At 32.9% G+C, this 14,156-nt stretch overlaps 1 protein-coding gene across 1 annotated transcript; it reads left to right on the forward strand.

Moving 5' to 3' along the window:
• The first annotated feature begins 546 nt into the window (after positions 1-546).
• On the forward strand, positions 547-7,175 carry LOC113720280 (sulfite reductase 1 [ferredoxin], chloroplastic). Its single transcript, XM_027245222.2, has 8 exons — positions 547-878; positions 1,750-2,532; positions 2,617-2,913; positions 3,132-3,329; positions 5,837-5,971; positions 6,078-6,194; positions 6,334-6,492; positions 6,712-7,175. The coding sequence occupies exons 1-8, from the start codon at positions 636-638 to the stop codon at positions 6,916-6,918; spliced, it is 2,139 nt and encodes a 712-aa protein (XP_027101023.1). The 5' UTR covers positions 547-635; the 3' UTR covers positions 6,919-7,175.
• Positions 7,176-14,156: the final 6,981 nt, after the last annotated feature.

Below are 14,156 nucleotides of genomic sequence, written 5' to 3' on the forward strand. Positions count from 1 at the left end.
TTCAATTAGATAGTTACTCATTTTCTATATGACCTATAGGGTTAGAAATTACTGGATAATCTAAATAAAAGTGGCATGAGTTAGAATTTTGATTGACGATACATATAAGTTCAGTTTAAAAATAACTATATTCCATTCATGCACTTAGAGTTCTTTATCGAATTCAATTAGTCAAGTAGCTAAGATTGAGCATTTAAATTAGTTACAATAAATCATAATTAAATACCTCAATATTGTGCATATTTATATTGGTTAGATAAAACTATCCTTAAATAAAATTGGTCTACACCACATTTCTCAGATTAATAAATTTGTTATCCTAATTCACAATTGTGTCAATAGAACCATCATAATAATACTCACACTATTTTTACTCAGTGAGCATTTTTGGCCAGCACTAAAGACCTATAATTCAAAGCTTAACAAGGACGCTTAATTGTTTATTATTGACAATTAGGAGGCAAAATTAAATTACTCTGAAACTTCAGATGCCATTGTGAAAATTAACCCTCGGTGCTCAGAAAAGTATTTCTCATTTCATTATTCCTTCGCCTTCCACTTTCCCCATCCCCTCTTCTCCTTCCTCACCACCCAAAATAATTTCATTCATTTCTCGGCCAGGAAAAGCACTTTAGATGACGACGTCTTTTGCAGCAGCGAACACCGCAACGGCGGCGGCGGCAGGGGCTTTTGCCAGTAGCAGTGACGCCAAGCTTCAAATTCACAGCTTTAATGGCTTAAAAGGCACCGGAACTCCTCCGGCTCTCTCCTCCAATTCGCTTCTCCTCAGCAAACGGTTTGGTGTTTTTCACTCCGTCTCCGCTTCTCCTTCTTCTTCTTCTTCAGGTCCTTCTTTGATCGTTCGAGCCGTTTCCACAGTACGGATTCTCATTTCCACATGAATCCTTTTATTTGTTTCTTTAGTTTTGTTGTTCGTTTCTTTTTAATACTATATGAATTTAGCTTAGTTGAATTCAATTACTACTTTTTAATTGTCTAAACACTTTAATTAGGCTCCATGCTTTATTATTTAATTCAAAATGCTGTCATAGCTGTTTATATTTAGTTTATGATATTCAAAATGGTGTCGCATCCTTTTGGAAGATTAGTATGTTCCATAAGTGTACTAACTGCATATGTATGTTTTTATTTAAAATTTTTGATATTGGTGGAAAATTTTGAAATAAAATTTTTTAATGAATTAAAGGTGCTAATTATGTTGGCTTCCGTTCGATGGTCGCATTACTTCAAATCTTGTTGTTCTGCTTACTTCAGTTGATATTTCCAGATGATAAGGAGATTTTGTATTAATTTTGTTTTCCTTTGATATCATCCTGAATTAGCTAAAGAATACTGGGTAGAAATTGATGCAGATGAAGCTAATAGAGCCGTTCAAGCTTGGTTCTCTCTTTCCTTTCTTTTTATTTTGTAGATATATATTTTGGATGCCAAACTCATTTTAGCTTCTATCCAATCCCTAGCTTGTACTATTTGGATATAAACTTCAAAGCTAATTGAGCCAAGTTGAGTTTGATTGAAAATTGATAAGTTAATGGACGTTGTATCTTGTTCATGCTGTTTTTTGTCTAGTTCGCAAGCCAATCTTTCATGAGCTTGTCAAGCCATGATTGATTTGATAGTGCTAATTAGGGCTTATAATAAATTATGATTTTTATATTAGTTTTGAGCTGATAAATTATAGACATGATGCTTGACTAATCTCACCATGTTGTTGTGATGTATTTGCAGCCTGTGAAACCAGAGACATCTAAGGAGACTAAGCGAAGTAAAGTTGAAATAATCAAAGAACATAGTAACTATATAAGGTACCCTTTGAATGAAGAGTTAGAGACAGATGCTCCAAACATAAATGAGTCCGCTACGCAATTAATTAAGTTCCATGGAAGTTATCAGCAATACAACAGAGACGAACGTGGTACAAGGTCTTACTCATTCATGCTTCGTACAAAGAATCCTTGTGGAAAGGTTTCGAATAGACTTTACCTTGTCATGGATGATCTTGCTGATGAGTTTGGCATTGGAACACTTCGCCTAACAACCAGGCAAACGTTTCAGCTCCATGGTGTATTGAAGAAAGATCTAAAGACAGTGATGAGTACGATTATCAATAACATGGGTTCAACTCTTGGAGCATGTGGTGATCTGAACAGAAATGTTCTAGCTCCAGCCGCTCCATATGTTAGGAAAGATTATATGTTTGCACAGGAAACTGCAGAAAACATTGCTGCATTGTTAACTCCTCAGTCGGGATTTTACTATGATATGTGGGTTGACGGGGAGAGGTTTATGTCTGCCGAACCTCCTGAAGTTGTGAAGGCTCGCAATGATAATTCCCATGGGACAAACTTTCCTGATTCACCTGAGCCTATTTATGGAACTCAGTTCTTGCCAAGGAAGTTCAAAATTGCAGTTACTGTGCCAACTGATAACTCTGTTGATCTTTTTACCAATGACATTGGGGTTGTAGTTGTATCTGATGGTGATGGAGAACCTAAGGGTTTTAACATATATGTGAGCTTTCTTTCTAGCTTGGTAAAGCTTTATCTTATTTTGTTTGTTTCAATAACAATACCTCATCTATGTCTTTGATTTCAGGTTGGTGGTGGAATGGGAAGGACGCACAGGGTGGAAGCCACTTTTCCTCGTCTTGCAGAACCCTTGGGGTATGTCCCAAAGGAGGATATCTTGTATGCTATCAAGGCTATTGTTGTTACACAAAGAGAACATGGGAGAAGAGATGACCGCAAGTATAGTAGGATGAAATACTTAATCAGTTCATGGGGGATCGAAAAGTTTAGAGCTGTTGTGGAGCAATATTATGGAAAGAAATTTGAAGCTATCCGTGGTCTTCCAGAATGGGAATTTAAAAGTTATTTGGGATGGCACGAACAGGTAGATTATCTTGTTTCATACAAGTAGAGGGTGCGAATTTTGGCTCCCCCCTCCCCCCAAAAAAGATTAGCTGTCTCTAAATCTGATTCATTTAACTTAAAATTGCATATTAGATTTGTTTCATTCTTTAGCTAAAATTTATCGTTTTACTCTGCTGTTCTACAGCAGTATGTCCACATGCTACTTTTGTGCTGTAACTGACGCATCTGCTTTTTTAGGGAGATGGTGCTTTATTTTGTGGTCTACATGTTGACAATGGTCGGGTCAAAGGAACAATGAAGACAATGCTAAGGGAAATTATTGAGAAATATAAATTGAATGTGCGCATTACACCTAACCAGAACATCATCTTGTGCGATATTAAGCATGCATGGAAGCGCCCCATCACTACTGTTCTTGCACAGGGTGGCCTGCTGGTAAGGCTCTAAACAAAAGATTACTTCGACAAATGTTTAATAAACCTGCATTGTTTGATCATGACTTAACCTGCTTATTGAGCTTTGAAGAGAAACAAGCTAAAGCTCAAGTAAAGATTACCTTCCTTGGGTCATGAATCTGTGGACTTGGTGAGAATGAGTTATTTAGTATGTGTTTGGTGGAAGCTTCTGTCAAATATTTTGTTTCGCATGACTGCAATTGAACCAAGATGCTTCATTTTTATTTTTAATTTTGTGCTTTAATACAAAATTTTATAGGGAAGCAGTTAGAATTCTTGGAACTGCAAGTTGTTTTTAAAGCTATCTAAGTGATAAGATTGATCCAAACTACTTATACAAGTACATGAATTGCTTGTCTATTAGAGCTGGAGTTGCATGTAAAAGTGGTGTGTGTGTATTCTATGTTGTGAAGGTATGTTATGTTGTTTGCAGAAACTTGAGTTTAGAGCAGGTGCAGGTAACTTTGAGCAAAGGGTGCTTATATGGCATATTTTAATGCGCTTCTATGGTAATTCATTAAATATCTACCATTTCAGTTAGTTGCCTCTTCTTTTGGTTTTTGAGGCACAAACATCAAGTGATCAAATGTTATCAAAGGACTAGTGGAAAATTTTATCTCTCTGTTTGTTTTGTTAAGGAGTTATGAAGAAACTGTTCTCTACTTTGAAGCTTCTTTTATCTGTGGGTATAAGTTAATTATTGAGTAACTCAACCTTTCATTGCTGAATATCTAAAAAACTTCTTGCATTAGACTTTGGAGCTTCTTATGGAGGAGAATTAGTTGGTCAGTCTCTCTCCAAATTTCATTTATGATCACCTCCACTGTTTTATCTGTCAAATGATTATATCAGTTGCATACATAAAGACCTTTTGAATAACCTTTTCTTCAACAATCTTACAATAGGCTATTAAAAGGCAGAGTGTCTTGAGTGTATTAACTTCATTTTGCTTCTGAAGTCTTGAGACTTGTTTGAAACAATGTCAAATGTTAGTGTATCAAACTTGTTCTTTTATGATCTCTACTTGCTTCAGAAATCATGCGTGCTGAGTTGGTCAAACTGTAATTTCTAAATTTCATCATGCATTTCCCGCATGAGAGTTCACTCTAGTATTGGGAGGATATTTGTTTACCAAAGGTCCATGTCACAGACTGCACGGTAAACCCTATACCAAAGAGTCTTTTGTCAGCCTGTTACCCTTGTTTCTTGCAGTAACTAAGTACTGAGCATACTATCATTCTATTCTGTAACTGTCAAGAATGGAGAACTTTTGTGCTATCCTACTGGAAAGCTAACACTAACTTGATTAGATTCAATTGGCACCACCTGGGATAAATTATGATGAATCACTCTCAAGACGAAATACATAACTAAATAACACAACAGATCTAATATATTAGTTCATCTTGACGTGTGGATTGATATTTATACAATTTCAAGTTAATTTCCATTTATGGTTCTGGGGTTTGTATCTATGCTGCAGTGTGTTGTCTTTTGCATAGGGTATGTTTTGATTTTCATTTGTAAGTGCTTTTGTCCCTTTAAGTTCGCAACTTGATGGTTAGTTAGAGCTGATGATTAAGCAGCAAGTTAGCAGACTATTATTGAGATCATTTTGGCATGACTTGTTTTGATAAGACACCGCTGTGATTCACTGTACATGAGTTGCTGGGCAACCATTTGGAAAATTACATTTCAGAAAATTAAAAGGTGTAATGTTTATTTTTGCACATAAACCCTCAAGTACATTTATTTGATTGCTTATTATGTTTAGCCATAGAAGAAAAACTATTTTAGATATATTCGAAATCTAGGAAGGATAGTTCATATTTCAGGATATTCTATATATTTTTGTAATTTATTTTGAGGAATACCCAATATGTTTATCAAATATGGTAACTATTGTTCTAATGCATTGATGTTGTGTCAAAAGCTGAAGGATAATTTCATGAAAAGTGGTTAGGTAGTGATGTAAGTTTGAGTTTTTTAACCAAATACCTTAAGTAAATTGTGCAAGTAATTATGTCACTTAACATAAAATTGGTTTGACTGATACTTTTGACATTTATGAGCAGGTAATGACATTACATGGTGTAAATTATTTGGTAAATAAATGGGTTGCATTAGGTTTGAGATTGGTTTTGGACAAGAGAATGGGGAAGATGCCAATTGAGATGGTGATGTGAACATTTACATGAATAACATATATAAGGAGACTTGCATCTCAACTTTACTGAGCGAAAGGAAAATAAATTGGTGGGTGGTTTATATTTCAATTCACTATAGCCACTGAGTGGGTTTGCCATTAGTTCCTTGATTTTATTGCGAACCCTGAAGTTATAAGCTGCAGTTTCTATATTACTTGCGACTTGAGGTGGTCAAAATTGTTTACCTTGAAGTCTTTTGAATTACTGTATTGTCAACAAGGCAGCTTGATATATGAGAAATCCATCTTCATATAATGTTGACCTGTATTTTTGTGAACAGCAACCCAGGTATGTGGATCCACTCAACTTAACAGCAATGGCTTGCCCAGCTTTTCCACTATGCCCTTTGGCAATAACTGAAGCCGAGCGTGGAATACCAGATATCCTTAAGCGTGTGCGTGCTGTATTCGAGAAGGTAGGATATTGGATGCAGTTGTGTCAATTATAAAGATAAGGTGGTGCAACATTATTTGATTAAGTTAGCAGTGCATAATAATCACAATGGAACTTTTGGATTTCAGGTCGGTCTCAAGTATAATGAATCAGTTGTCATAAGGATAACTGGTTGCCCTAATGGATGTGCTAGACCATACATGGCTGAACTAGGCTTTGTGGGCAATGGTCCAAACAGTTACCAGGTAATTAAGCTCCATCTTTGTCAGAAAAGGAAAAGACCCTGCAGGTTTCCTTTTAGGTGGCCATATGGTCATTGTAATTAATGCAAATCAGGCCTTGATATTTGGGCTGATTATGACTTTGTGTTCTACAATTTAATAGATTTGGCTTGGTGGAAACTCCAATCAAACATCATTAGCTCAAGTCTTCTTGGACAAGGTTAAGCTGCATGATCTTGAGAAAGTTTTGGAGCCTTTGTTTTATCACTGGAAAAGAAAGCGGCAATCAAAGGAATCATTTGGCGACTTCACCATTCGCACTGTAAGCGTTAATACAATCAACAAAGCTTTGGTTTCTAAATTTTTCCCCATTTGGTTAAGGTCAAACCTTTAGTTATTTTAATCCATTGTTTAGCTGACTTCGACAGTTGGCGGTTTTTCTCTCGGGAGATAATTGTGTGATTTGATGTTTCAATTTATCTGAATTTGGTTTTTCTATCATGTAAGATACTGATTTTGATTACTGTCAATATTCGGTCAGGGATTTGAGAAACTCAAAGAGCTGGTTGACAAATGGGAAGGCGTACCAGAGTCATCTACTCGATACAATTTGAAGCTATTTGCTGATAGGGAGACATACGAAGCCATGGATGAACTGGCAAGAGTTCAAGATAAGACCGCTCATCAATTGGCCATGGAAGTTATTCGCGGTTTTGTTGCTTCCCAGCAAAATGGCAAGAGTGAGTGAGTGACTTGATACATTGCTTGGTGGAACTTCTCTCTCTCTCTCTCTCTCTCTCTCTGTTACTTCTCGGTAACTGTAAAAGAAAAGTTGAGGTTTTTCTGCCATGCTGCATCTACCTCTGCCAGTATTATCACCCTGTGGGGGCCCAGAATTTGGATTTTGTCTGTGACGATATTGTTGTAGGTTTGGATTGTTGCTGAAAAAAACAGAGTTGAAATTTCTCATATCAAGATGATTCACGAATTTGTGAACTTGTTTCATTGGAGGAAATTGAGTTGTGTGGAGTATTTTGGGGCGAAATTCCTATAAACTGAAGATGAGAGGTCTACATGTTATCGTTTTGACCAAAAAGAAGAAGAAGAAGAGAGGTCTACCATCCAGTAGCCAGACTTGAGATGCAATTTTGATTTGTTTTAGGTTTTGTTATGCATTAAAGCGCAAAAAACATCGTTGAAAACCGGCCTTCATTTCCATCTACCACTTTGCGTTTTGCATATTTTCTCGCTTTGTTGGTGTCTTTCTGGTTTTACCCCATTGCCCGTGATGAAGATTGATCCATGTCTGGTAGTGCAATCACTAATGGAGTAAATTAGTCTTATAGAAAAATGGAGATTAACGATGGAATTGCCTTGTCTTATTATTGAAAGAATAGAAATTTTGATATCTTCAATTGGTTCTCTTGTTGAAATTTTAACCGAAATAATAAAATATGCAAACTACAATTTACTTTTATCTTTTGGTCAATTTTGACAATCAAAATTGTCGTCTCTTTGCATATTTGTCGTGAACTGCAAATTTTAACGGAGAAAAAGGGAAAAGAAATAAGATAAGAGGAACTGGTGGGCATATCATTCAAAATGGTCCATGGTCACCTATAGTTCCTACTTAGGGCGTTTGATAAAATCATGAATTGAAAAACACAAAGTTATTTGACAATTATAATTGAACTTTTTTTTTTTGGGAGATATCAAATTTTACGAGGAAAAATGGGAGGGCTTGAAAGTCATATCACGGACTTTCACACTTATTTGACTAATCTCCCTACAAGTCAAGTTAGGTTTTGGGAACAAAATACTTTATTTTATGTGTATTATATAGTTTAATAGTAATATTATATTATATTATATTGTTATTGTATTTTAGTTTTTAAAATATTAAATTTGAGTACTGTAAACTATATACTAATATGGAGAGTGTGTTTGTATACATCCCTGAGAGAGAAAAAATATGTGTTACATGTAAAAATGTATATTTTTGAGAGAAGAAAAATATATGTTTTGCATGTTTAATAAGTGATTATGGCTCGGTAATGGACTTGAGTATTTGGCACAATCAAAATTTTTAAATACAAGTATAAAATAAAACACCCTAAAAACACCTCAAAAACACTCCAAACATACCTAACAATATTTAAAAAACTAACTATATATATGAAAGAAAAAACATCACCACCCCTTGGGCCCTTTCTTCCGCCACCACCTGGATCAGCCTTCTACCCATACCCGACCACCCTCTCTTCCCACCTTCCTCCTCTCATGTCCTTTCCCTCTCTATCCTCGTGGTACTCCCCTCTACCATCACCCCCAACTACCTTCTCTTTCCATCATAGATCTAGTTGCAATATGTATATATACACATGTATGTATATATGTATATATGGACATGTCACACATGTATATATTTATAAACAAGAATTGAATGAAAGAATTAACAACTTCGTGCTTTTACCAAATTGATGTGGCTCAAGCAGGTCGATTTCTTAAAAGTTTTATCAATGTCAATTTAGAGAGGCCATTCATGTTTCCAACATCATTCAGATCCAAAGAACTTTCATCCTTTTATTTCTTTTTTGTTTTAATAATCGATGACAACCTTTCATTATATACTTATGGGCTAGTTAATATTTATTCTAATGTATACCCTAATCCTCAGTTTTTGCATATTTTCTTTTGGTATCACTTAATCCCCAACAAGACAAAATTACCCCTTAATTATGTTGATTTTTTTCTTTTTTTATCCCTCTTTTCTTTTCTTTTTATTTTCAAAATCTTATATTTGAGCAAATAAAAATACCCTTTCTTCCTTTTTATTAACGAAAATGACACAAAACTCCCAAGGTTTACATTTTTTAACATCTTAGATGCAAAACACACAGGCATATTAATAAAATAATTTTAAAATAACCTCTGCGGATTATATTTGTATAGAACATACATCCTTGCATATAAATTCATAAAATTACAAAAGATCAGTTATCAATTACTTTCATTTTTTTCCAAAAAACACAAATTGCTTTGTAGGACAAAGAATTTATCTTCTTTTAATATGGGGATAATTTTAGAAACCTCGATTGAGGTTTTTAACAATTTCACCTAATTTCCTTGAGGTTTGAAAAATTACATATACCTCTCCCGAGTTTACTATTTTCACAACAAAAACTATTTAATGGTCAAAATTTTGAATGAATAACCCAAAATGCCCTCGTGAAATTGTAAATTCATTTTACCTTCTTTTAAAATTATTTAAAAACTATGTAACATCCACAAATCTCAAACTCATTTTCAACCCTCATCTCTACTATTTTAAACCTTTCTTATTACCATATCTCAAAAACAAAAATAAAATTCACTTATAGAATAACCGATTATGTCCTAAACACAATTACAACATATTAAAAATGATCCGGGGATGAATAGAAGAAAATATAAAATGGATTTAAAAAGGATAGGGATAGTATTGGTACGCCAATATCTGAGGGATAGGATGTTGTATTGATGGAATTATTGAAATTTTTTGAGTTTAACAGTGCAAATATTTTTTAATTTCGATTGAGGTTTTTGAATTCAGGAATTGATGGTGGTAATGGTGCCAAGAGAGGTAAGTGTACTATTGAAAAGTTCAAGAATATTAGGTGAAATTGTTGAAAACCTCGAGGGAGGTTTTTGAAATTTCCCTTTGTTACTTTGTTAACTAAAATGTATTCTTTATATTATTTGTACAATTTAGTATCTTAAGTGAAATGCAGAAATCTTAATGTATGTATCATTTCACAATACATCTAGTAAAATTTTCAAATAATAATATGAAGGTAATTTCGTGACATTAAGCTGTAAATTTAGAGATTTAACCATTTAAATCATTCGAAAAGTAATAGTGAAGTGCTTAAAACTTATTTCGAAATGCGATAGCTTTTAAATATCAAATCATAATAATTTATACCAATGGGCCTGACGTGTAAGCTTTGGTGTTTTTAAAAATTCACTTCTTAACAGCCATTAAGTCTGGCAGCCAAAAAAAAAAAGAAAAAAAAAACTTAAAACCTCATTTGTGTATTCTAAGCCACTATAAACAAATGACTTGGTGGATTGGACTTTACACCTTAAACAATTCACTACAAGTGTTACTGCATGTACCAATACGGCCAATATAGCATTTTGGATCTATATGTACTCTATCTATAGTTGTGCATATGTATACTTTATCTAGCAATTTCCACAATATAATGTACTATAACAGGAATAGACACTAATATAGTAAATACAAACACTAATGTAACAGGATAAAAAGATATAACAAATTTTTGGGCACAAATTTTAATGAGACAGAAAATTTAATTTGCTTTTAGTTACTGTTGTATTGGTGTTTACATCTATTGTTATAGTGTCTACGTTTATTTTTATTTATTTTTGTAGTATCTACATTGTATCTTGTTGTTACTACTGGTGACAGCAGAGGCTCGTGAATTTTGTATCCATGGTGGTGAGTTTTATGCTTCAGACTCACTGGCCCTGTCTGACAAACCATTCGACCACATATGCAAAAGTTTTTGTATGAATGAACCAACTTCAAAGCTATATCAGCCATCCTGACGAGAAATATTGCATTGAAAAGAGGGAATTTGACATGCAAATATATTTTTTCGTGTCAGAAAGACTAGCAGCCCACTAGGTTTCAAATAGCTACACTCCAATATTAGGTTGAAGTTCATACATGTTATTCATACAGGATATTTTGGAATGTAAGGATTGGGGACAAATAATGTATAAGTTCCAATATAAGTTCCAGTGAATAGGACGAAGCAGTCCTTTGATTTCAACTAATCCTTTTGTACTAAAGAATCTATATTGACTTTTGAGTTTTCAAATTCTAAATTTTTAGCAACAGCTTACAAGTTCAAAATTTTGAAATGTGGTCATATGTAAGCCCCCCGGCATTCACTGTATAGAAGTAACTCAAAATCTGTATAAGAATTAAAAAATAGCAATTAATTTTTTGAAATTGTGGTGGGTAGCTTGTTTATATTATAAACATATTTTTCAATTATTTTTTTATATTTTCAAATTTTTATCTCGTATGCATCACATCATAAATTTTTTAAAGGGTTAATCATATTTAATCCCCTTAAGGTATACCGCATTTCTCAGTTTACCCCCTAACCTTTAATTTTGTTTACTTAACCCCCTATAGGACAAAATTGCCCTTGCATTATTTTGACTTTTCATTTATTTTGTTTTCCTTTCTTTTATTTCTTTTTCTCTTTCTTCTTTATTTAATTCTTCTTCTTTCCCATAAAAATCTTCACCTTAATGAATGAAATTAAAAAAGAGAAATTGCAGAGATCTATCTTCTCCTTAAATGATTAAAAAAATATTCAAATCACTTTCCTAAAATACAATTTTTTAAGCCTTTCAATTCTTTTAATTTTGGGTTTTCCTCTGTTATCTTAAGATGAAATTGTGACCCAATTACTAATCATTAATTGAAATTTGTGACACGTGGCATCATACAAAAAATTAAAATTAGTTTTTGATGCCTTTTAAACCTTCACCTAGAAATATGCAATTACAAACTCAAATAAAAAATTTTCGTTGAAATGAAATTTTCTATTGGGAAGGATGCAAGAGAGAAGAAAGAGAAAAAGAAATAAAAAAAGGAAAACAATTTCATCTTATGATATTTTCTTAAGAATAAAATAAGAAACTAGAAAGGAAAGAGGAAAATCCAAAATTAAAAGAATTAAAAGGCTAAAAAAATTGTATTTTGGGAAAGTGATTTGAATATTTTTTTAATCATTTAAGGAGAAAATAGATCTCTGCAATTCCTCTTTTTTAATTAAGGTGAAGATTTTTATGGGAAAGAGGAAGAATTAAATAAAGAAGAAAGAGAAAAACAAATAAAAGAAAGGAAAACAAAGTAAATAAAAAGTCAAAATAATGCAAATGCAATTTTGTCCTATAGGGAGTTAAGTGAGCAAAATTAAAGGTTAGGGGGTAAACTGAGAAATGGGGTATACTTTAAGGGGATTAAATGTGATTAACCCTTTTTTAAATAATTATTTAAAATAATGTTTCAAATATCTCCTATCCAAACACACTAAAGCATTTCTTTTTGGATAGTTGCATTGATCCAATGTTCACAATTTATACATTGATAGTGTAGAAAAGATTAATCGTTTTTAAGTAAATCTCATATACACAAAGACAGTGTTTATGCTGTCATAATCGGATCTATGATATATGTGTAAAAATTAAATTTTAAATTTAAATTTTGCATAGATGACCAACTTACTAAAATTCTGTTTGAAATTATGCGGCATGGGCAGTCATTATGTACCTTTGGATTGTTATTTTTCGAAGAAAATTTTTTTCATTTTTTATGAATATTTCTTTTACACATTTTTCAATTATTTTTAATTTTACATACATCATATTTAAAAAAAGTACTGCAATAATTTGCTCCAAAAATTTCCCAAAAAATGCAATCCAAACGGGTTAGTTTCCATTCCTTCAAAGTTAATTTGCTACTTATTGAATTATCATATCCGTAATAGATGTATACAATTTTTCATTAGCCTACTTCAACTAACATTTACATTTGAGTGGGATTAGGTAGAAAGTCTCCATCAGCATTGACGTATAAACAGCAATTTCCTTGAAAAGCCTAAGGAAAATTGAAAACAAAATTTAAAATCTAAGTCACAATTTTTGTTTCTTCCAATTTTCTTGTTATCCCAATCTCAGCCCTTTTAAATATTTTCTTTTCTTTTTTGTAGAAAACCAAATCTAAGCCTGAAGTATAAGATTTCTTACAGCTTCCAATTGTCATAGAGCATATGGACAGATTTGCTAGACATATAACATAAAAAGCTCGAACGTGTATGGTTTTTAAAAGCTAAAATATCCCAACTTAACCTCATTTGGATTGCAAATTTTTGTAAAAAAAAAAAATACTATAGCATTGTGATGTATATGAGGATGTGAAAAAGTGATTGAAAAATATGTTAAGAAAATTGTTCTACATAAACTTGCAATCCAAACAACATATCACCCAAAATTTTCTCAATTGCTTTCTACATAGATGTTTTCATATATCTTGACAAAAGTGGGACCTCCGTTACTAAGATTCACTTCGGATCTTTTAAAATATTTTTCCAGTCGTAAGTTTTTCGCCATTTGTTTTCTTTGTTCTGTTTAATAAATTTTGCATGACCGTTACAGTGGACCTCCCTAGGTTGAAACTGGCACTAGCTTCATTTCAAACACATGATGCGACAATCAATGAACTTCAAATGAGTTGCAGAATCTGCCTCAGTCTTTCTACGCCAAAGCAATAAATTCGAAGCAAAGGTTAATGTCAATAGAACATATTTGTACTTTCTTTGTTTGTTAGCATTAAACGTTGGCTAAAATTTAATCGCAAAGTTGATGTGAAAACCGAGAGAGGAGAGAGATAATCAATGATAAGCACTATATGACTCTGTAGAAAGAGAAAACAATGGCTGAAAGACAGGAATGGTTGTCCATGCAATCTTTCCAAAATGCTATAAAATGTTTACAATACATTGTAAACTATTTTGTATAACATGTAAATTTAACGACGCTATTTCCTGTACATGGCGGCAAAAACAAAATGTGAATTTGTTTTTTGGATTAAGTTTTTATCCACTATCAGTGTAGTAGATTTTTTAATACTAATAGGTATAGATATATGTCACTTATGTAAAAAGTGAGTTTTAAATTTAAAATTGCATTACTTGTCATATGTATCCATCCACTTGTATATATACTGACAGTGTATAAAAAATTACTTTTGATTTTTTAGATGTATATTTTTTAAATTTTAAAAAGAGTTCCCACATTTTGTGCCCTAAGTGTATAGGGTAAAAAGTGGGACAAGAGGCATCTTGCCCGCAAAAGTGTTTCCTCTATTTAGATTGTGAGTTTTCAGAAAAAAATTTTGGA

This window comes from Coffea arabica, chromosome 1c, assembly GCF_036785885.1.
Source record: "Coffea arabica cultivar ET-39 chromosome 1c, Coffea Arabica ET-39 HiFi, whole genome shotgun sequence".
Lineage (NCBI taxonomy): Eukaryota > Viridiplantae > Streptophyta > Magnoliopsida > Gentianales > Rubiaceae > Coffea > Coffea arabica.